General features: G+C 40.5%; 1 protein-coding gene across 1 annotated transcript; it reads right to left on the bottom strand.

The window, feature by feature from the left end:
* Positions 1-3,190: 3,190 nt before the first annotated feature.
* Positions 3,191-4,879, bottom strand: DRD1 (dopamine receptor D1). The gene has a single exon (XM_088475807.1). It carries the CDS (start codon positions 4,877-4,879, stop codon positions 3,524-3,526), a length of 1,356 nt encoding a protein of 451 aa, XP_088331933.1. The 3' UTR covers positions 3,191-3,523.
* Between the last annotated feature and the right edge of the window lie 18,862 nt (positions 4,880-23,741).

Raw genomic sequence — 23,741 nt, 5'->3', positions numbered from 1 at the left:
TGTTATGTGTAGAAAGGAATTATTTACTAGGGGTCCTTCTGTTCCAATTGGGCTGATGGAAACTAACACTTACCAAAGTTATGTTCTGTAGTAAATGAGTCACAATAGGGCTCAATCACTAACACTGCATAAACATTCCACTATACCACATCCACCAATCATCACTTAGCTTTCATTTGTTGAAATCAAGTTCTAAAACAATTATTTGATCGGTTGTTATGGTTTACAGTGTGAAATATTTTTAGTAAATGATCCCTAAATACTTTTTAATAGAGTTAGTCAAACAGCATAGATGTAATGTTAGCCAAACAGACACTGTTTTTTTTTTTTAAAACCTTTCAATTACGCAAGAAGATCACTATGGTAAAGCTAATGAGTTATTGGTTGCTAAGGCCTACAACATGGGGAAACAGCTTGCACCACATCATTAACAGCAATCAGTTGGTCACAACACCACCTCACACCAAAATGCAGCACCTGGAAGCTAATTCATCGAATAGTAAATGGAGATACAGATGGAACAAGACAAGGACAAATGGCATTTTAGCACTACACTGCGAAATCCAACATAGACCATAATCATAATGTATGGTTATACATAAGGTCACCCTCACTCCATCTGTATCCCTAATTAGTATTACTTGTGTAGTTTTATATGTTGTTGAATGATTCACTCTAATGCTGGCCATACACTAGCACGATTTTGGGCCGATTGCCCGATTTTAGATTCGTCATACGATGAATTGTGTCGAAATCGTGTAGTATTTAGGTAGGATACAGTACGATCCGATGTGCGCTCCCACCGCTCTAAAAACGTATCAGATGTGCAGCCCATATGAATCTCATCTTATGCTGGTCATACTAGTGTATGGCCAGCATAAGCAAATCTGCAGTTTATGATGTTACAGATTTGTGATCAATTAGTGTGTAAGGACTCACAAGATGGGAAATGTTTACACAAGTTGCCATTAAGTGATACCTACAGGAATATTACTGAAATCAAGTGACACAGCTAAGATGCAGACAACTGCACTTAGCGGCTGTTTCAGTATTGTAAATTCCTAATAGTGTAATAGTGCTGCGCACACTCTCCTATTAGGATTAGAAGGAAATGCACCATCTCTAAATGTGTACCATTGATTTCCAGTAATGACACATCATTGATAAAGATATTGTATATACTTCGAAGTAGTATAGTTCAGAGAGAGGAACCACAAGTCAAATAAATACAGATGGACTAATTGAACAAATGATTTCTTACCTATTAAAATATCAAATGTACTGTATGCCAAACTGAAACATTAGACAACGGTAACAAACTGAGTAGTTTAAAATAAGCTAAATAAAGGTAAATCTTTATATAGAATTTCAATTTATCTCTCAAAAATATTACTTTAACATAATAAATAATATTAGTATATACTTACAATAATCTTTCTGTGATCATTAAAAAAATACCCACTCTTAAAATAAGGCTTAATTATTCCGCAAACAGGAAATTATAAAGGCATTTACGTAATACTTTACACAATCCATCATGTTAAACTTGTCACAACCCAGTCATTAATTGGACATTTTATTGTTTCTGCAGTTAGTTTTCTTGATGTATTTTGGGAAAGTCAGGAAAGAGTTCAAAAGTTTGGCAGTAATTTGTCTGAAATTTAATGAGAAAAGTTACATCAATGGAAAAATATTACTTTTTGCTCTCATGTAATTTGTGAAGATTCAAAAATAGGGAAAATTGTGTCTTCAAGATGTAACCACAATTTGAACAAAACAAGAAACTTAAAGAGCACCTACTGCCTACAGATAAGAGGGTCAAATAGTTCTGGGAATCCAGCCTGTCAATTCACAAGGAGCCAGTGATGTAGCTAAGAAACTAATGACCAACACTTATGAGGCCTCATAAACTTTACAAGGCACTGTTTCCTAATGAACCGATAGGCTGCATTCACAGAAATGCTACCATCAGTGTATTAAAGTTTTAGATGCACTTAAAAAACCTGAAATAATACATTAACCAAAAGGTTAAAAATGATAGTAAAGGAATATCAAATGTTAAATGTTGTGATGAATTAAATTCTATAAACTTTCAATAAATTAATTACATGTATATTGTAAAACATACTAAATGAATTTGCTTTCCAGTACAGATAGAGATGAAAAATTATGGTGGCAACTAGCAATTCTTATATTTTTTTCTCTAAAATTATGAAAAAAAAAACCCAGTAAACCTACATTAACAGATCTGTAAGGAACCAAGTACTTAACAATTTTACAAATTGTGCCACATACAACTTGTCTCTGGAAGAATTTTGGTGAGTTTTTTCCCCCAATTGCACTTTAATATGTGTTTATCATTAGAGCAAGCATATTTATTAATGTCTGAAAAACTTGGGCATTAAGACATACAGTAACTAAAGTAATTTACTACAAGCCAAATAAATTGCTGGATTTTTTTTCATATTTAATTAATTGCAAAGGAACTTTGGGCCTGATTCAGAGCCGCTCTTAAGCGGCCTCTCGTTCGTTCCGAGCGATGTTTGCCCAAATGCACATGCGTACGGATCGTAATACGCATGCGCGAACCAGTCAGTGCGGCCAAAAATCGTTTGTTCGCTAAATAGCGAATGCCTGCTATTTTGAGTGACAGGAGGAGGCGTATGTGGGTGGTAACAGGGGAAGGTGCTTGAAAACAGGGAGTGGAGATCCGAACGCAGGCGTGCTTAAAGGTCAAAGCGGGCGTTTTAAGGGTGTGCATAATTAATACTGCAGCGTCATTGACCACATCACTGGGTTATTTTATAGTCAGAACTGCTCGCAAGATTGCGGTAGGAAAAACCAACCACAAGAATAGCGAGCAGTTCATACGCTGGTCGATGTACTCGATTAATCTAATAAATAGCGGACATGACGTAGGATGCGAGCGGCCAGGGGGCGTAGTGTTCCAAAAAACGACCGCATGTTTTGTTCGCTCGTTCAGACCTAGAGGCGTGAACAGACCGCAAAGAGCGAACGGTTCATTTGAATAGCCACCCCTTTTTTCTGAACGAGCGAGCACAAATAGTGTCCGGCTCTGTATGAGGTCCTTTGCCCATGGAGTACTGCCTTAAAAAGTATTATAATATATTGATATCTACCACTCTACCTTGGTCTACTGACCCCTTCACTAGGGTTTAGTGTTCCTTCCTAGCTTTTTAACCTTGCCTGCATTACATGCCATAACTTTTGAACACTCTACTGACTCCTGCACATTTTTAGTGAAAGACTTTTGTTTTTGTCAAATGTCTGCACAATAAACAAAAACACATTCTCATAATACAGTATGGTCTTGTATTTATAAGCTTATTTCCCTGTTAACATCACAAAAATAAACACGTATACAAAATACATTGGAATTCCTTGTTAGAAATCCATTTGAAAGTCAGACACCTTATCTAATAAGGATCTGAAATGGTGTCCAAGTAGAAGCCATACTCCATGGTGTAGTAGCCATATAACTTGCACCATTGGTTCTGCTTTTTCAGGTTTTTGGCTGCCCATTTTGCGTGATAGGATTTATCTTTTCTAGTGAGACTTCTGCATCGTAATCTAGAATCCCAGAGAATGCAGGAGATATTTTGTCCAAACTTTTAGAGAAACCACTTTCCTCTTCTTTTTTCAAGACCTCCTCTTCGGGGCAGATAATAGCATGTGGGATTAGGTAAACTAAATTACACTCATTTGGAATTGAACCTTTGGGCTCCTGCTGACATGAATAAATCACTGCCCCATTATTGTTTATGCTGACTGTTTCAATAGCATTGTTCGATGTAGGGCAGAGCTTGTAGCAGCCTAGTAGTGTTGAGAAAGCCTTGCGGAAATCAGCATTGAAAGCGTATATGATGGGATTCAATGAAGAATTTGCCCACCCAAACCACACAAAAATGTCAAATGTGGTAGAACTGATGCAGAACGGCTCTGCTCCGCTTTTCGAACCACTCGGATCGCAAAATGGCACCATGCAGTTCAATATGAAAAAGGGCAACCAACAGCATACAAATACTCCCATAATCACTGACAGTGTCTTCAATACTTTAGTTTCTCTTTTAAATGAGGTCTTCAAAGAGCTTTCAGGTTGTTGGCAATCAATACTGTTTCTATTGCCAGTGCTGTTTTGGCAGTTTTTGGCATGCACAGCTGCCCGTTCCAGAGCTGAGATGCGTCGAATTTGTTTAGCTGCTATCCTGTATATCCGTGTATAGGTTACAATCATAATGGCCACTGGTATATAGAAGCTAATCAGTGATGAAGAAATTGCATATGTCCTGTTTAGACTGGAGTCACAGTTGTCCATTGTGTTGCCTTGCAAGGTAATATTCAGGTCAAAAAAACTGGTTGTTTTTGCTTTATGCCAGTTAAGTTGCACAGGAATGAAAGATATCAGGACTGATAAGGTCCATGCAACACTTATCATTATGAAGGCTACTTTTGGGGTCATTTTTCTTTCATATCTAAATGGGCTGGAAATGGCCCAGTACCTATCAACACTGATGACACAAAGGTTCAAGATGGATGCCGTTGAACACATTATATCAAAAGCAACCCATATATTACAGAACGAACCAAACGGCCAGAAGCCAGCAATCTCTGCAACAGCTTTCCAAGGCATGACCAGCATTGCTACCAAAAGGTCGGACACAGCTAAGGAGATCACAAAAAAGTTTGTGACTTTTGACCTCAGATGTCGAAATCTGATGACAGCTACGCAGACCAAAGTGTTTCCTAAAAGAGTTGAAAGTATTAGAACTGACAGGAAGCAGCCTGTAAGGATGCGAAAAGATGAATCTTTTTCTGCAAATAACATCTCCCCATCCATAATGGTGATATTTAAAGTCATATTGCCTTGTAAAATAAATTCATATTAGAAGTCACAGATATTGCTAGCATTGGCCAGTTGCTTTAGCAGAGATTTGTCAAGTTCCCATCTTGGCTGCTGATTTCAGTTTCCCAAAGCATTTGCAAGAAAACCCTGAAGCATCCATTAGTCACTTATTACAAGGCATCCAAACAAGCCAGCAACAATAAATAGCCATTGTTAAATCAATGCTTGCACTAGCAGCTAGACACCATAAATGCCACAATGACTATACAGTATCACCGACATTCTACTCAACTATCGACATAGCATCCCAAGGAGTAAGCACTTCTCACAGCGGTGGCAAATAGGTTATTGATCTTGTATACTTGGCATTATTTTGGCTCCCTCTTTGTATTTGTTGTTTCTTTCTTCTTTTGTATAAAATGAATCTTCAATCTTGACAACCACAGGACATCGTGGTAACCAGATCAGTGCTTCATTGCGGTCATTCCTTCTTGCTTTTTATTTTCAGACTGATTTTGGTCACTTTACAGAAAGATCTTTTCACCAGGCTGTGGAGAATACAAAAGTACATTTTATTATTTTTGCAAATAACTGTTTATTTTTCATTTTTTTCCTTCCTACACTATTCTGAAGTTCCATTTTTTTTTCTTCCTAGGAAAATTCTTAAGTGCTATAATGTAGCTTTTATTGCCATTAAAACAACGTGACAAGAAATGTTATTTCTGAGCTCACATCTTAAGGCTGTATTTGTAAATGCATGAACATAACAATGATCAAAGTGTGAGAAAATTTTCTTCACATAAGTGGTTTTGTTGAATGTTGCCCTGTTCATCTTGGTGTCCCCTCATTACATGAAATCTTGCTTTTCTCTTACCTTCTCTTTAATCTGCCAATTATACAGTTATTATAGTTCTTTGGCAAACATTGTAAATTCTGCAAGACTTTTTTTGGGCTGTATTTTAAATACTTTATTAATGTAATACATTATTATTATTATTAATCCAAATAAGAAAATATTAAAATAATAACTTAAAAGAACACACACAATGCTGGTTTCCTGCAGTTGACAAAAAAGCCCACAATATAATAAACTAATCGATGCCAAGATGATATCTCCTCAACCGTATGTTGGAAAAAATTAATTTGCTTCAACCATGATAATGCTTTTTCTAAATGTACGTATCACAGAATTACATTGATTATTGCAAATTATAACAGGTGCATTGGGGACATATGACACATTGTACTTTGTATTGTTGCATTGTTTCTCCACATTGGGTCTGATTCACAGATGGACGCAATGCAGATGTTTATGGATTTCAGCAATTACACAGGTCTGCGATGAAAAAGCTTTAACAAATTTATGTGATACTTATAGATTTTTGGCTTCTGAACATGAAAATTACTCCCGATTTTGCATATCACATCACGTTTTTCTGCAAAACGTGTATTTATGAATGTCATTTTTTTCATATTTTTTTCAAGTAATAAATGTATTCTGCCTACATTTATTATAAAACATTTGGCCTGATTTAGAGTTGGGAATAGAGAGAGATCTCTCTCTCAACTGATCATCTTGGTGAAACCATGCTACACTGCAGGTGGGGCAGATTTAAAATGTGAAGAGATATTTAGATTTGGGACTGAGGTGTCCAAACTGACATCTAAATTGTAGAGTAATAATAAAGCTGTGCAGTATTTGTGGGCTACATGTAAAAACAGCCAGTATTTATCCTACATGCAAAAAAAAAGATTATGTATTTACACCCCTTGCATTGCAACATGGTTTGTCCAGGTACACAGTTAAGTGCTATCTCTCTCCCTATTCCCAACTCTGAATCAGGCCCATTGTCTTAAATTAATTCAGTCGGTGGTATAGAATGTTGCGATTCAGTTCTCGTCATAAAATTCTCCCGCCCAGTGCCAGATTAAGGTCCACATGGTCCTGGAGCTGAAATTTACAAAGGGCCTAAACCCCATACTGTCTAAAGGAACATTGCACACACACAACTACAACTACAAGGTGAGCTGGCAAAGGTGGAACCAAATACAACAGATGCAACACAGTTTTGCCCTGTGCCCGGCTCATTTTAACCCCTGCCTACCACCACATACACACACACACAGTACACACCACTCATTCAGTACAAATGATTTCAACATTTTTTAGGCAATGTCAAGGATCCAAACTAAAAAGGAATTCTCAGGGAAATGCTTAATATTTACAGAAGCCTTGGCTGCAATATGAGTTTAAAGGTACATTTTTTGAATTCCCATATTGAGCATTTCCCGAATAATCTCGGACACTACAGTGAAGAACAGGGTGAACAGTTCCACCAAGACGTTAAAGATGTAGAAAGAAGATACCAGGGTCGTTGGGACGTCAGCATGATGTCACAGAAAAAGCTTAGAAGCGAAAAGCAACAAAAAGAAGTTTGAAGTAAAAAAAAAAAAGATCTTAACAATTTTTTCAATAATTATGGTTCTGTTTCTATTATTGTTTGATTTTCTTGTTATTTTATTATGTAATTAAGACAAATACTTCTTTGTATTTCACAATAAATATGTCAAAAACAATTAAACTTCTTGTTTTTCTTAAAAATGCATGTAACCCCCTTATTGGTAAATGAGATGTGGTAATTTTTTTTAATATACTTTCTCTTGATGTACACAGGAGTATAATTAAGCTTTCAATACCTTAAATTTTGCAGTGTTATCGGTGGTCTGCGCATGTGTCTAAGTTGCACTGAGCATGCATCATGTTTCATTACTGTCATCGCTTGCAGTGAGGATTTTTTCGCAAAGTGATTAACAGGCAGGGACCATCGGTGGGCTGCATTGGCGGGTGGTGGTGAAAATGCAGCCGTGATGTGACCATTTTCAGGGCATGTGTCAGTCTGCAAAAAGGCCTATTATATCAAAGTTCGATACTGGCTCCAGTGAGGAAGTTATGCTTTCATATTGATAACTGCTTATCACATGTGTAACAGAAAATTGGAAATACATGGTTTAGAAATCATCATTACCAATAATAATTATTAAAAACAAATTATGTCATTATCAGTATTTCCCAAACTCGGAGTTTGGCTGATCCAGATGAATGCAAACAAATTTCCCACATTTAGGAGATGTACTAAGCTCTGGAAAGTGATAAATTGGAAAGTGATAAACTACCAACCACTCAGCTCCTAACTGCCATGTTACAGGCTGTGTTTGAAAAATGATAGTTAGGAGCTGATTGGTTGGTAGTTTATCACTCTCCAATTTACCACTTTCCAGAGCTTAGTACATCTGCCCCTAAAAGTCTTGCCAGTTGTTATGTATTATTAAAGGTTAGTATAGTATTCAACCTTTTCTCAAAATGTATCTGGTATCTGTCTCACCATCTCTATCTCCCGTTTTATTTACTATACTATGATCTCAAGAATGGCTGTATATACACTCTAGACCTGAAGGCTTTACATAACTAACTTATGTTTGGTCGATATACATGCTTCATTTATTTTCAGATAAATATTTCAGATTACACAAACTATGCTGAGAAATGTTCTCCTGCTGTGGAATCTAAATACACTCTAAATACAATTTCACTGGTCAGCTGATCATTGTGTGATCAATATGAAGAAGTGAAGGTTACATTTTATCCACTGGGACAAGAATTTGATTTAGTCATTTTACATTGTGTCACAATCCTACTGTATAAAACATTAGTGAAGCTTTGTTAGCTCACGTCCAGTAAATTGTTTAGTACAAATAAAAATAGAGACAGGAGCGCATCTTCTTTACAAAGAAGTAAGCATAGATGTCTCAGATATCTCCATAATTTACAACTTGCACTTCACCAGCTCATGCATATGTCATAGAAATTAAGATGATCAGTAATAACATATTAGTATGCTAAAGAACATTGTGATGCTTTTTCATTTAGGAGTGCCCCATACATACAACCAGAAAGAACATTAGTAGTGGTTAAGTGATGAACAGCTATATGTGATGAGCTGAAAAAAACTATGATGTTAATGGATTGAAGTCCTATAAATTCTCTTGGTCCAGGTCGATGAAGGGTACAGTTGGGACATGGGACTACATTGAGCATGAGGCACTTTCTGTATGCTGCCTAGAACATGTTTTGGTTAGATTTGGCACAGGCTGTAAAGGTCAGACATGGCAATATGATAGGCTAGAGTCCTGGTGGGCACATCTGTGTGACTGGGAAGGCATGTTACGAGCAAGGGTCCAGTATGATCAACAATTACTATTATACATTTTGCTGTACTTTGCGCCATTCTATTCTTGACTGCCACATAGTGTGTGTTATATCAGATTCATTAATTTTCTCCATTCCATATATGCTAATTATTTTCTTTTTCACAAGACCACTGCCCTCCACCATGTAAATATTTGGTCCTCCAGCAAGAGTTCTGACAAATGTGCTTTAAATAATGTTGAAGACATATAATTGTTTCCATCTGACATCTCTAACATGCAAATCGTTGTTTTTTTAATTTAATATTATACTTTGGACCTATAGGAACTACTAATATAAGTAAGTCATTTGCATGAATTTGTACTCAGATATAATACATGGCTAGTAATAGAGACACACTGTAAACTGGAAGTTATTCAACTGAAACTAATGTTCATCTAATAGGATCTCTGCATTAAGAAACCCATAAGCTTCTATAGGCAACACCATCTTTAGATGGTCTTCACTATCAGGAACAAGCTTCAGAAAGTTTCACTTTTCCGGAGCTTGAACAAGCTTCTGGAGCTTGATGCATACCTGCATATTGCAGCCCCATAACATTCTATGGGGACTGCAGTGTCAGCGAGCCCCATTGGATATCTCGGATTTGTGCTGCTGACCACTTTTAAGCATATGAGGTTTGTGGCAAACTTCAGAAAACTGTAGTTTTCAGGGGTTGGACTGCATTTGTAGAGTTGATACATTCTGTCCTCTCTCTCTTTAGCTCAACCCCTGCACACACTTATCCTTCTCTCTTCCCCATCTCTCTCCTCCTTTTGCAGTATTCTCTGTCTCCTTTTGATACCCTTCTCCCCTTTTCTCTCTGGTTCTTGTCTGCCTTTCTATTTCTTGCTCTCCACCCTCTTTTTTTTCTTTATTTTAGATTTCAATAATGTACCGCCTCCTCTTTTCCAGTTGTTGGAGCAAAAACTAAAAACTGTGCTGTCACTGCATTAGGCCGTGCATGTGTACAATGTGGGCCTAACATAAAAATTTTTGGATTGCATTTTAAAACTTTATGCAGAGCTAATGTATAAAGTTTGTATTTGTTATGGAGGAATCTGGGGCTGGGGCTGTGGGGGTAAGTAAGCAGAATATGTGGAGTTTTTTTTCTGATAAGTCTTGATGGGAGTTGTGTTCACTGCATGTTTAGGTCTGCATGCATGTACGTGTGCCAGTATGATGGGATAATTTTTATCAGCACTTGATGTTATTATATACATTGTCTTTAACATTATGGTGTGGATTGTACACCATTGCAAATATGCTAACATCCACTGTATTAGATCATTGTTGTACCCATTTGTAAATAATGGTGTCTTGTGAGGGAAAAGTCTATTCAAAAACTCAGTTTAGTTATGATATAGATAATGTTGTTTGAAACTATCAGGGCCGTAACTAAGAGTGTTCGACTGGTGCCACCGCACAGAGCACAGGGCACCAACACTGTCCCATGATTGATTGAGCAGACATTGGCCGCACCATTGAAATTTGCCCAAAGGGGTCAGAGGAACTGCATATTCTGATGCAGTCCCTGACACCGAAACACCACTGACATGCTCAAAGCCTGGAGCCACCCTCCCTGTCACCACCCAGGAATGCTTATTGGAACTACTTGGATCTCTTTGCAGTTCCAATCTGCATCGACCATGTTATGAAACTCCTGCACTATTACATAAGACCCCCTAGGCTTAATATTTGGAGGCTCTTCTGCCTATAGCAACCACCCGCTATTCCCTTAGTGTTAGATGCACACCAGCTGTCAGGTCTAATACCTTCGAACAGTAGGGGCTTATTCAACAAAAGGGAGAATACTAGGTAATAACTGGAGTATTAGTGTATAATCAACAGAAATATGGCAAGGACACAGTTAACGGTATTGACACTAGTTTTGTCCACTAAACTAGAACAAGTAGTTGCAATGGTATAGTATGCAGACAGAGGATATGGACATCATGTAGAATAATGCAATTCTTGAAGTGCAGCAGAGTATTTAACCACAGGTGGAATGCAAGTAATAGTACACTCAGATCTGCACCACAGTTCTTAATGTAGTAGAAATGGTAAACACAGTCACTATTATTGCAGCAGCAGAAGAAATGCACAGCAATCCTATATATAAAAGCAGTGGCATTTAAAACATTGACTACAGCAAGGCACAGGTAGATTGCTCAGCAAATAATGAATGCACAGGTCACACAGCAGTATACTAAGATTTATATATCAGCCAAGGTAATGCACAGTAGTGAAACACTTAGCTGAAAAAATCTTTCAGGAAGGCAGCTAGGATATCAGTAACAGCAATCATGAACAGGGACCGAATGACAATGCTCCAGAAAGAACTATCACCGGCAGGAAGTGTAGGGCTGGCTGTAACTTAACAGAAGCAGGGACCAATGAGAGCAAGCCCTGCAGAAAGCCTCCTTGATGACTGAATGAATAGCAGCTGTGAGCTGCACACTCAGAGACAGCATCCCAGCTGCCTAGCAACAGCTGGGACTTAAATATAAGGCATAATGCAGCATCCCAGTTGCCTAATACTGCTATTACCTGCAACCAAGATGATCTGCTGCTGCAGATCATAACACACACTGGCAGTGACCATTGGGACGCATATGCAGTGCGTCTTGGACACACTAAACATTAGGCCTGTGCACCCAGTGTTTTACTTGTGTCTAGGTCTGAATCAGGTCCAGAGTAATGTGATCATCAGTGATATAATCATTACATCTGATTTCTGCAGTAGGATGCATAATGAAAGAAACTAAAAATATTTTCCCCTAAATTATGTATTACTGTATTTCTAAATATCCTCATGAATGTATTAGACAGAGCAATCTCAATCACACAACATGCCTGTCATATAATTGCCTCTTAGTACAGGTGATTCAGCAGTTAAAGGATTGGGGGCACATGGCTGTGGATCTGCAATCAGTTCAGAGAGGAAGGCTAGACTACTGTACAAGTAGGGGGCTACACAGATCATGGAATATAAGAAGGGGTAGAGCTGCAGTCCTCAGACTTATTGCCTCTAAGGTGAGAAGGAGTAAGAAAGGACTTCATTTTGTGTGTCCAGTACAGTATGTATGTCTGTGTGACCCTATATTCCTGTCGGACCATCCTGTATATGTCTCACAGGACGTGATGCAGAGGTGAATGCTAATGTATTCACAGCTGAGATTCCGTACGCAGCTGCTGAGCAAAAATATGTTAATGAATATGGAATTGCACAGTTGTAGGCTCAGACACTCCACAAAATAAGTTGCAACATGCCTGCATTTTTCCTGTCACTCCCCATAACTTCTCCCAAATGGTCCCTTACTTTGCAAAGAAATCCTCACTGCAAGTGGCATCACTAAGGTACCTTGGTGTGTGTACCATGATGCATGCGAGGTCAGACGATATTCGCTCAGCTGCATAAATATCGGCATTGCGCACATCGTTGAATCAGGCCCACAGTGTGCACATCTGTGTGATTCTGTGTATGTCTGTTTGTCACTCTGTGTCTGTGCAACTCTATGCATGTCTGTACAGCTCTGTGCATGTCTGTGTGTGATTTTGTGTATATCTGTGCCTGTGTATCTGCATGACTCTGTGTCTGACTATATGACTCTGCATGTCTGTGTGTGACTCTATGCATATTGTATCTGTGTGTCTGCATGACTCTGTATCTGACTATATGACTCTGCATGTCTGTTTATGACTCTATGCAAATCTGTGCCTGTGTGTCTGCATGACTCTGTGTCTGACTATATGACTATGCATCTCTGTGTGTGACTCTGTGCATATCTGCATGACTCTGTGTCTGACTATATGACTCTGCATGCCTGTGTGTGACTCTATGCATATCTGTGCCTGTGTGTCTGCATGACACTGTGTCTGACTATATGAATCTGCATGTCTGTGTGTGACTATGCTTGTCTGTGCCTGTGTATCTGCACGACTCTGTGTCTGACTATATGACTCTGCATGTCTGTTTGTGACTATGCATATCTGTGCTTGTGTGTCTGCTTGACTCTGTGTTTGACTATATGACTATGCATCACTGTGTGTGACTGTATGCATATTTGCATGACTCTGTGTCTGACTATATGACTCTGCACGTCTGTGTGTGACTCTATGCATATCTGTGCCTGTGTATCTGCATGACTCTGTGTCTGACTATATGACTCTGCATGTCTGTTTGTGACTCTATGCATATCTGTGCCTGTGCGTCTGCATGACTCTGTGTCTGACCATATGACTATACATCTCTGTGTGTGACTCTATGCATATCTGCATGACTCTATGTCTGACTATATGACTCTGCATGTCTGTGTGTGACACTATGCATATCTGTGCCTGTGTATCTGCACGACTCTGTGTCTGACTATATGACTCTGCATGTCTGTTTGTGACTCTATGCATATCTGTGCCTGTGCGCCTGCATGACTCTGTGTCTGACTATATGACTATGCATCTCTGTGTGTGACTCTATGCATATCTGCATGAATCTGTTTCTGACTATATGGCTCTGCATGTCTGTGTGTGACTCTATGCATATCTGTGCCTGTGTATCTGCACGACTCTGTGTCTGACTATATGACTCTGCATGTCTGTGTGTGACTCTATGCTTATCTGTGCTTGTGTGTCTGCATGACTCTGTGTCCGACTATATGACTATGCATCTCTGTGTGTGACTCTATGCATATCTGCATGACTCTGTGTCTGACTGTATGACTCTGCATGTCTGTGTGTGACTCTATGCATATCTGTGCCTGTGTATCTGCATGACTCTGTGTCTGACTATATGACTCTGCATGTTTGAGTGTGACTCTATGCATATATGTGCCTATGTGTCTGCATGACTCTGTGTCTGACTATATGACTCTGCATGTCTGTGTGTTACTCTATGCATATCTATGCCTGTGCGTCTGCATTACTCTGTGTCTGACTATATGACTATGCATCTCTGTGTGTGACTCTATGCATATCTGGATGACTCCATGTCTGACTATAGGACTCTGCATGTCTGTGTGTGACTCTATGCATATCTGTGCCTGTGTATCTGCACGACTCTTTGCTGACTATATGACTATGCATCTCTGTGTGTGACTCTATGCATATCTGCATGACACTGTGTCTGACTATATGACTCTGCAAGTCTGTGTGTGACTCTGTGTATCTGTGTATTTGCATGATTCTGTGTCTGACTTTATGACTATGCATCTCTGTGTGTGACTCTATGCATATCTGCATGACTCTGTTTCTGACTATATGACTCTGCATGTCTGTGTGTGACTCTATGCATATCTGTGCCTGTGTATCTGCACGACTCTGTGTCTCACTATATGACTCTGCATGTCTGTGTGTGACTCTATGCATATATGTGCGTGTATATCTGCATGACTCTGTGTCTGATTATATGACTCTGCATGTCTGTTTGTGACTCTATGCGTATCTGTGCTTGTGTGTCTGCATGACTCTGTGTCTGACTATATGACCATGCATCTCTGTGTGTGACTCTATGCATGTCTGCATGACTCTGTGTCTGACAGTATGACTCTGCATGTCTGTGTGTGACACTATGCATATCTGTGCCTGTGTATCTGCACGACTCTGTGTCTGACTATATGACTCTGCATGTCTGTTTGTGACTCTATGCATATCTGTGCCTGTGCGCCTGCATGACTCTGTGTCTGACTATATGACTATGCATCTCTGTGTGTGACTCTATGCATATCTGCATGAATCTGTTTCTGACTATATGGCTCTGCATGTCTGTGTGTGACTCTATGCATATCTGTGCCTGTGTATCTGCACGACTCTGTGTCTGACTATATGACTCTGCATGTCTGTGTGTGACTCTATGCTTATCTGTGCTTGTGTGTCTGCATGACTCTGTGTCCGACTATATGACTATGCATCTCTGTGTGTGACTCTATGCATATCTGCATGACTCTGTGTCTGACTGTATGACTCTGCATGTCTGTGTGTGACTCTATGCATATCTGTGCCTGTGTATCTGCATGACTCTGTGTCTGACTATATGACTCTGCATGTTTGAGTGTGACTCTATGCATATATGTGCCTATGTGTCTGCATGACTCTGTGTCTGACTATATGACTCTGCATGTCTGTGTGTGACTCTATGCATATCTATGCCTGTGCGTCTGCATTACTCTGTGTCTGACTATATGACTATGCATCTCTGTGTGTGACTCTATGCATATCTGGATGACTCCATGTCTGACTATAGGACTCTGCATGTCTGTGTGTGACTCTATGCATATCTGTGCCTGTGTATCTGCACGACTCTTTGCTGACTATATGACTATGCATCTCTGTGTGTGACTCTATGCATATCTGTATGACACTGTGTCTGACTATATGACTCTGCAAGTCTGTGTGTGACTCTGTGTATCTGTGTATTTGCATGATTCTGTGTCTGACTTTATGACTATGCATCTCTGTGTGTGACTCTATGCATATCTGCATGACTCTGTTTCTGACTATATGACTCTGCATGTCTGTGTGTGACTCTATGCATATCTGTGCCTGTGTATCTGCACGACTCTGTGTCTCACTATATGACTCTGCATGTCTGTGTGCGACTCTATGCATATATGTGCGTGTATATCTGCATGACTCTGTGTCTGATTATATGACTCTGCATGTCTGTTTGTGACTCTATGCGTATCTGTGCTTGTGTGTCTGCATGACTCTGTGTCTGACTATATGACTATGCATCTCTGTGTGTGACTCTATGCATGTCTGCATGACTCTGTGTCTGACTGTATGACTCTGCATGTCTGTGTGTGACTCTAAGCATATCTGTGCCTGTCTATCTGCATGACTCTGTGTCTGACTATATGACTCTGCATATCTGTGTGTGACTCTATGCATATATGTGCCTCTGTGTCTGCATGACTCTATGTCTGACTATATGACTATGCATCTCTGTGTGTGACTCTATGCATATCTGCATGACACTGTGTCTGACTATATGACTCTGCATGTTTGTGTGTGACTCTGTGTATCTGTGTATTTGCATGACTCTGTTTCTGACTATATGACTCTGCATGTCTGTGTGTGACTCTATGCATATCTGTGCCTGTGTATCTGCACGACTCTGTGTCTGACTATATGACTCTGCATGTCCGTGTGTGACTCTATGCATATCTGTGCCTGTGTATCTGCATGACTCTGTGTCTGACTATATGACTCTGCATGTCTGTGTGTGACTCTATGCATATCTGTGCCTGTGCGTCTGCATGACTCTGTGTCTGACTATTTGACTATGCATCTCTGTGTGTGACTCTATGAATATCTGCCTAACACTGTGTCTGACAATATGACTCTGCATGTCTGTGACTCTGTGTATCTGTGTATTTGCATGACTCTGTGTCTGACTATATGACTCTGCATGTCTGTGTGTGACTCTATGCATATCTGTGCTTGTGTACCTGCATAACTCTGTGTCTGACGATATGACTCTGCATGTCTGTGTGTGACTCTGTGTATCTGTATATTTGCATGACTCTGTGTCTGACTATATAACTCTGCATGTCTGTGAGTGACTCTATGCTTGGCTGTGCCTGTGTATCTGCATGACACTATGTCTGATTATAAGACTCTGCATGTCTGTATGTGAATCTGTGTGTATCTATGTCTGTGTATCTGCATGACTCTGTGTCTGACTATATGACTATGCATCTCTGTGTGTGACTCTATGCATATCTGCATGACTCTGTGTCTGACTATATGACTCTGCATGTCTGTGTGTGACTCTATGCATATCTGTGCTTGTGTGTCTACATGACTCTGTGTCTGACTATATGACTATGCATCTCTGTGTGTGACTCTATGCATATCTGCATGACTCTGTTTCTGACTGTATGACTCTGCATGTCTGTGTGTGACTCTATACATATCTGTGCCTGTGTATCTGCATGACTCTGTGTCTGACTATATGACTCTGCATGTCTGTGTGTGACTCTATGCATATCTGTGCCTGTGCGTCTGCATGACTCTGTGTCTGACTATATGACTATGCATCTCTATGTGTGACTCTATGCATATCTGCATGACTCTATGTCTGACTATATGACTCTGCATGTCTGTGTGTGACTCTATGCATATCTGTGCCTGTGTATCTGCACGACTCTGTGTCTGACAATATGACTATGCATCTCTGTGTGTGACTCTATGCATATCTGCATGACTCTGTTTCTGACTATATGACTCTGCATGTCTGTGTGTGACTCTATGCATATCTGTTCCTGTGTATCTGCACGACTCTGTGTCTCACTATATGTATCTGCATGTCTGTGTGTGACTCTATGCATATCTGTGCGTGTGTATCTGCACGACTCTGTGTCTGACTATATGACTCTGCATGTCTGTTTGTGACTCTATGCGTATCTGTGCTTGTGTGCCTGCACAACTCTGTGTCTGACTGTATGACTCTGAATGTCTGTGTGTGACTCTATGCATATATGTGCCTGTGTGTCTGCATGACTCTGTGTCTGACTATATGACTATGCATCTCTGTGTGTGACTCTATGCATATCTGCATGACACTGTGTCTGACTATATGACTCTGCATGTCTGTGTGTGACTCTGTGTATCTGTGTATTTGCATGACTCCATATCTGACTATATGACTCTGCATGTCTGTGTGTGACTCTATGCATATCTGTGCCTGTGTATCTGCATGACTCTGTGTCTGACTGATTGACTCTGCATGTCTGTGTGTGACTCTATGCATATCTGTGTGTGTGTATCTGCACGACTCTGTGTCTGACTATATGACTCTGCATGTCTGTTTGTGACTCTACGCGTATCTGTGCTTGTGTGTCTGCATGACTCTGTGTCTGACTATATGACTATGCATCTCTGTGTGTGACTCTATGCATATCTGCATGACTCTGTGTCTGACTGTATGACTCTGCATGTCTGTGTGTGACTCTATGCATATCTGTGCCTGTGTATCTGCATGACTCTGTGTGTGACTATATGACTCTGCATATCTGTGAGTGACTCTTTGCTTGTCTGTGCCTGTGTATCTGCATGACTCTATGTCTGATTATATGACTCTGCATGTCTGTATGTGACTCTGTGTGTATCTATGTCTGTGTATCTGCTTGAGTCTGTGTCTGACTATATGACTATGCATCTCTGTGTGTGACTCTATGCATATCTGCACGACTCTGTGTCTGACTATATAACTCTGCATGTCTGTTTGTAACTCTATGCATATCTGTGCTTGTGTGTCTGCATGACTCTGTGTCCGACTATATGACTATGCATCTCTGTGTGTGACTCTATGCATATCTGCATGACTCTGTGTCTGACTGTATGACTCTGCATGTCTGTGTGTGACTCTATGCATATCTGTGCCTGTGCGTCTGCATTACTCTGTGTCTGACTATATGACTATGCATCTCTGTGTGTGACTCTATGCATATCTGCATGACTCCATGTCTGACTGTATGACTCTGCATGTCTGTGTGTGACTCTATGCATATCTGTGCCTGTGTATCTGCACGACTCTGTGTCTGACTATATGACTATGCATCTCTGTGTGTGACTCTATGCATATCTGCATGACACTGTGTCTGACTATATGACTCTGCAAGTCTGTGTGTGACTCTGTGTATCTGTGTATTTGCATGATTCTGTGTCTGACTATATGACTCTGCATGTCTGTGTGTGACTCTATGCATATCTGTGCCTGTGTATCTGCATGACTCTGTGTCTGATTATATGACTCTGCATGTCTATGTCTGACTCTATGCATATATGTGTGTGTGTATCTGCACGACTCTGTGTCTGACAATATGACTCTGCATGTCTGTTTGTGACTCTTTGCATATCTGTGCTTGTGTGTCTGCATGACTCTGTGTCTGACTATATGACTATGCATCTCTGTGTGTGACTCTATGCATATCTGCATGACTCTGTTTCTCACTATATGACTCTGCATGTCTGTGTGTGACTCTATGCATATCTGTGCCTGTGCGTCTGCATGACTCTGTGTCTGACCATATGACTATACATCTCTGTGTGTGACTCTATGCATATCTGCATGACTCTATGTCTGACTATATGACTCTGCATGTCTGTGTGTGACACTATGCATATCTGTGCCTGTGTATCTGCACGACTCTGTGTCTGACTATATGACTCTGCATGTCTGTTTGTGACTCTATGCATATCTGTGCCTGTGCGCCTGCATGACTCTGTGTCTGACTATATGACTCTGCATGTCTGTGTGTGACACTATGCATATCTGTGCCTGTCTATCTGCATGACTCTGTGTCTGACTATATGACTCTGCATGTTTGAGTGTGACTCTATGCATATATGTGCCTATGTGTCTGCATGACTCTGTGTCTGACTATATGACTCTGCATGTCTGTGTGTGACTCTATGCATATCTATGCCTGTGCGTCTGCATTACTCTCTGTCTGACTATATGACTATGCATCTCTGTGTGTGACTCTATGCATATCTGGATGACTCCATGTCTGACTATAGGACTCTGCATGTCTGTGTGTGACTCTATGCATATCTGTGCCTGTGTATCTGCACGACTCTTTGCTGACTATATGACTATGCATCTCTGTGTGTGACTCTATGCATATATGTGCGTGTATATCTGCATGACTCTGTGTCTGACTATATGACTCTGCAAGTCTGTGTGTGACTCTGTGTATCTGTGTATTTGCATGATTCTGTGTCTGACTTTATGACTATGCATCTCTGTGTGTGACTCTATGCATATCTGCATGACTCTGTTTCTGACTATATGACTCTGCATGTCTGTGTGTGACTATGCATATCTGTGCCTGTGTATCTGCACGACTCTGTGTCTCACTATATGACTCTGCATGTCTGTGTGTGACTCTATGCATATATGTGCGTGTATATCTGCATGACTCTGTGTCTGATTATATGACTCTGCAAGTCTGTTTGTGACTCTATGCGTATCTGTGCTTGTGTGTCTGCATGACTCTGTGTCTGACTATATGACTATGCATCTCTGTGTGTGACTCTATGCATGTCTGCATGACTCTGTGTCTGACTGTATGACTCTGCATGTCTGTGTGTGACTCTAAGCATATCTGTGCCTGTCTATCTGCATGACTCTGTGTCTGACTATATGACTCTGCATATCTGTGTGTGACTCTATGCATATATGTGCCTCTGTGTCTGCATGACTCTGTGTCTGACTATATGACTATGCATCTCTGTGTGTGACTCTATGCATATCTGCATGACACTGTGTCTGACTATATGACTCTGCATGTCTGTGTGTGACTCTGTGTATCTGTGTATTTGCATGACTCTGTTTCTGACTATATGACTCTGCATGTCTGTGTGTGACTCTATGCATATCTGTGCCTGTGTATCTGCACGACTCTGTGTCTGACTATATGACTCTGCATGTCCGTGTGTGACTCTATGCATATCTGTGTGTGTGTATCTACACGACTCTGTGTCTGACTATATGACTCTGCATGTCTGTTTGTGACTCTATGCGTATCTGTGCTTGTGTGTCTGCATGACTCTGTGTCTGACTATTTGACTATGCATCTCTGTGTGTGACTCTATGAATATCTGCCTGACACTGTGTCTGACAATATGACTCTGCATGTCTGTGACTCTGTGTATCTGTGTATTTGCATGACTCTGTGTCTGACTATATGACTCTGCATGTCTGTGTGTGACTCTATGCATATCTGTGCTTGTGTACCTGCATAACTCTGTGTCTGACGATATGACTCTGCATGTCTGTGTGTGACTCTGTGTATCTGTATATTTGCATGACTCTGTGTCTGACTATATAACTCTGCATGTCTGTAAGTGACTCTATGCTTGGCTGTGCCTGTGTATCTGCATGACACTATGTCTGATTATATGACTCTGCATGTCTGTATGTGAATCTGTGTGTATCTATGTCTGTGTATCTGCATGACTCTGTGTCTGACTATATGACTATGCATCTCTGTTTGTGACTCTATGCATATCTGCATGACTCTGTGTCTGACTATATGACTCTGCATGTCTGTTTGTGACTCTATGCATATCTGTGCTTGTGTGTCTACATGACTCTGTGTCTGACTATATGACTATGCATCTCTGTGTGTGACTCTATGCATATCTGCATGACTCTGTTTCTGACTGTATGACTCTGCATGTCTGTGTGTGACTCTATACATATCTGTGCCTGTGTATCTGCATGACTCTGTGTCTGACTATATGACTCTGCATATCTGTGTGTGACTCTATGCATATCTGTGCCTGTGCGTCTGCATGACTCTGTGTCTGACTATATGACTATGCATCTCTGTGTGTGACTCTATGCATATCTGCATGACTCTATGTCTGACTATATGACTCTGCATGTCTGTGTGTGACTCTATGCATATATGTGCCTGTGTATCTGCACGACTCTGTGTCTGACAATATGACTATGCATCTCTGTGTGTGACTCTATGCATATCTGCATGACTCTGTTTCTGACTATATGACTCTGCATGTCTGTGTGTGACTCTATGCATATCTGTTCCTGTGTATCTGCACGACTCTGTGTCTCACTATATGACTCTGCATGTCTGTGTGTGACTCTATGCATATCTGTGCGTGTGTATCTGCACGACTCTGTGTCTGACTATATGACTCTGCATGTCTGTTTGTGACTCTATGCTTATCTGTGCTTGTGTGCCTGCACGACTCTGTGTCTGACTGTATGACTCTGAATGTCTGTGTGTGACTCTATGCATATATGTGCCTGTGTGTCTGCATGACTCTGTGTCTGACTATATGACTATGCATCTCTGTGTGTGACTCTATGCATATCTGCATGACACTGTGTCTGACTATATGACTCTGCATGTCTGTGTGTGACTCTGTGTATCTGTGTATTTGCATGACTCCATGTCTGACTATATGACTCTGCATGTCTGTGTGTGTCTCTATGCATATCTGTGCCTGTGTATCTGCATGACTCTGTGTCTGACTGATTGACTCTGCATGTCTGTGTGTGACTCTATGCATATCTGTGTGTGTGTATCTGCACGACTCTGTGTCTGACTATATGACTCTGCATGTCTGTTTGTGACTCTACGCGTATCTGTGCTTGTGTGTCTGCATGACTCTGTGTCTGACTATATGACTATGCATCTCTGTGTGTGACTCTATGCATATCTGCATGACTCTGTGTCTGACTGTATGACTCTGCATGTCTGTGTGTGACTCTATGCATATCTGTGCCTGTGTATCTGCATGACTCTGTGTCTGACTATATGACTCTGCATATCTGTGAGTGACTCTTTGCTTGTCTGTGCCTGTGTATCTGCATGACTCTATGTCTGATTATATGACTCTGCATGTCTGTATGTGACTCTGTGTGTATCTATGTCTGTGTATCTGCTTGAGTCTGTGTCTGACTATATGACTATGCATCTCTGTGTGTGACTCTATGCATATCTGCACGACTCTGTGTCTGACTATATAACTCTGCATGTCTGTTTGTGACTCTATGCATATCTGTGCTTATGTGTCTGCATGACTCTGTGTCTGACTATATGACTATTCATCTCTGTGTGTGACTCTATGCATATCTGTGCCTGTGTGTCTGCATGACTCTGTGTCTGACTATGTGACTATGCATCTCTGTGTGTGACTCTATGCATATCTGCATGACTCTATGTCTGACTATATGACTCTGCATGTCTGTGTGTGACTCTATGCATATCTGTGCCTGTGTATCTGCACGACTCTGTGTCTGACTATATGACTCTGCCTGTCTGTTTGTGACTCTATGCATATCTGTGCCTGTGCGACTGCATGACTCTGTGTCTGACAATATGACTATGCATCTCTGTGTGTGACTCTATGCATATCTGCATGACTCTGTTTCTGACAATATGACTCTGCATGTCTGTGTGTGACTCTATGCATATCTGTTCCTGTGTATCTGCATGACTCTGTGTCTCACTATATGACTCTGCATGTCTGTATGTGACTGTGTGTATCTATGTCTGTGTATCTGCATGACTCTGTGTCTGACTATATGACTATGCATCTCTGTGTGTGACTCTATGCATATCTGCACGACTCTGTGTCTGACTATATAACTCTGCATATCTGTTTGTGACTCTATGCATATCTGTGCTTATGTGTCTGCATGACTCTGTGTCTGACTATATGACTATTCATCTCTGTGTGTGACTCTATGCATATCTGCAAGACTCTGTTTCTGACTGTATGACTCTGCATGTCTGTGTGTGACTCTATACATATCTGTGCCTGTGTATCTGCATGACTCTGTGTCTGACTATATGACTCTGCATGTCTGTGTGTGACTCTAAGCATATCTGTGCCTGTGCGTCTCCATGACTCTGTCTGACTATATGACTATGCATCTCTCTGTGTGACTCTATGCATATATGCATGACTCTATGTCTGACTATATGACTCTGCATGTCTGTGTGTGACTCTATGCATATCTGTGCCTGTGTATCTGCATGACTCTGTGTCTCACTATATGACTCTGCATGTCTGTGTGTGACTCTATGCATATCTGTGCGTGTGTATCTGCACGACTCTGTGTCTGACTATATGACTCTGCATGTTTGTTTT

The sequence above is a fragment of the Taudactylus pleione genome, unplaced genomic scaffold, assembly GCF_031769625.1.
Source record: "Taudactylus pleione unplaced genomic scaffold, aTauple2 ptg000178l, whole genome shotgun sequence".
NCBI lineage: Eukaryota > Metazoa > Chordata > Amphibia > Anura > Myobatrachidae > Taudactylus > Taudactylus pleione.
Note: the sequence above shows the minus strand (reverse complement) of the source record. Positions and strands in the feature narration are given on the sequence as shown.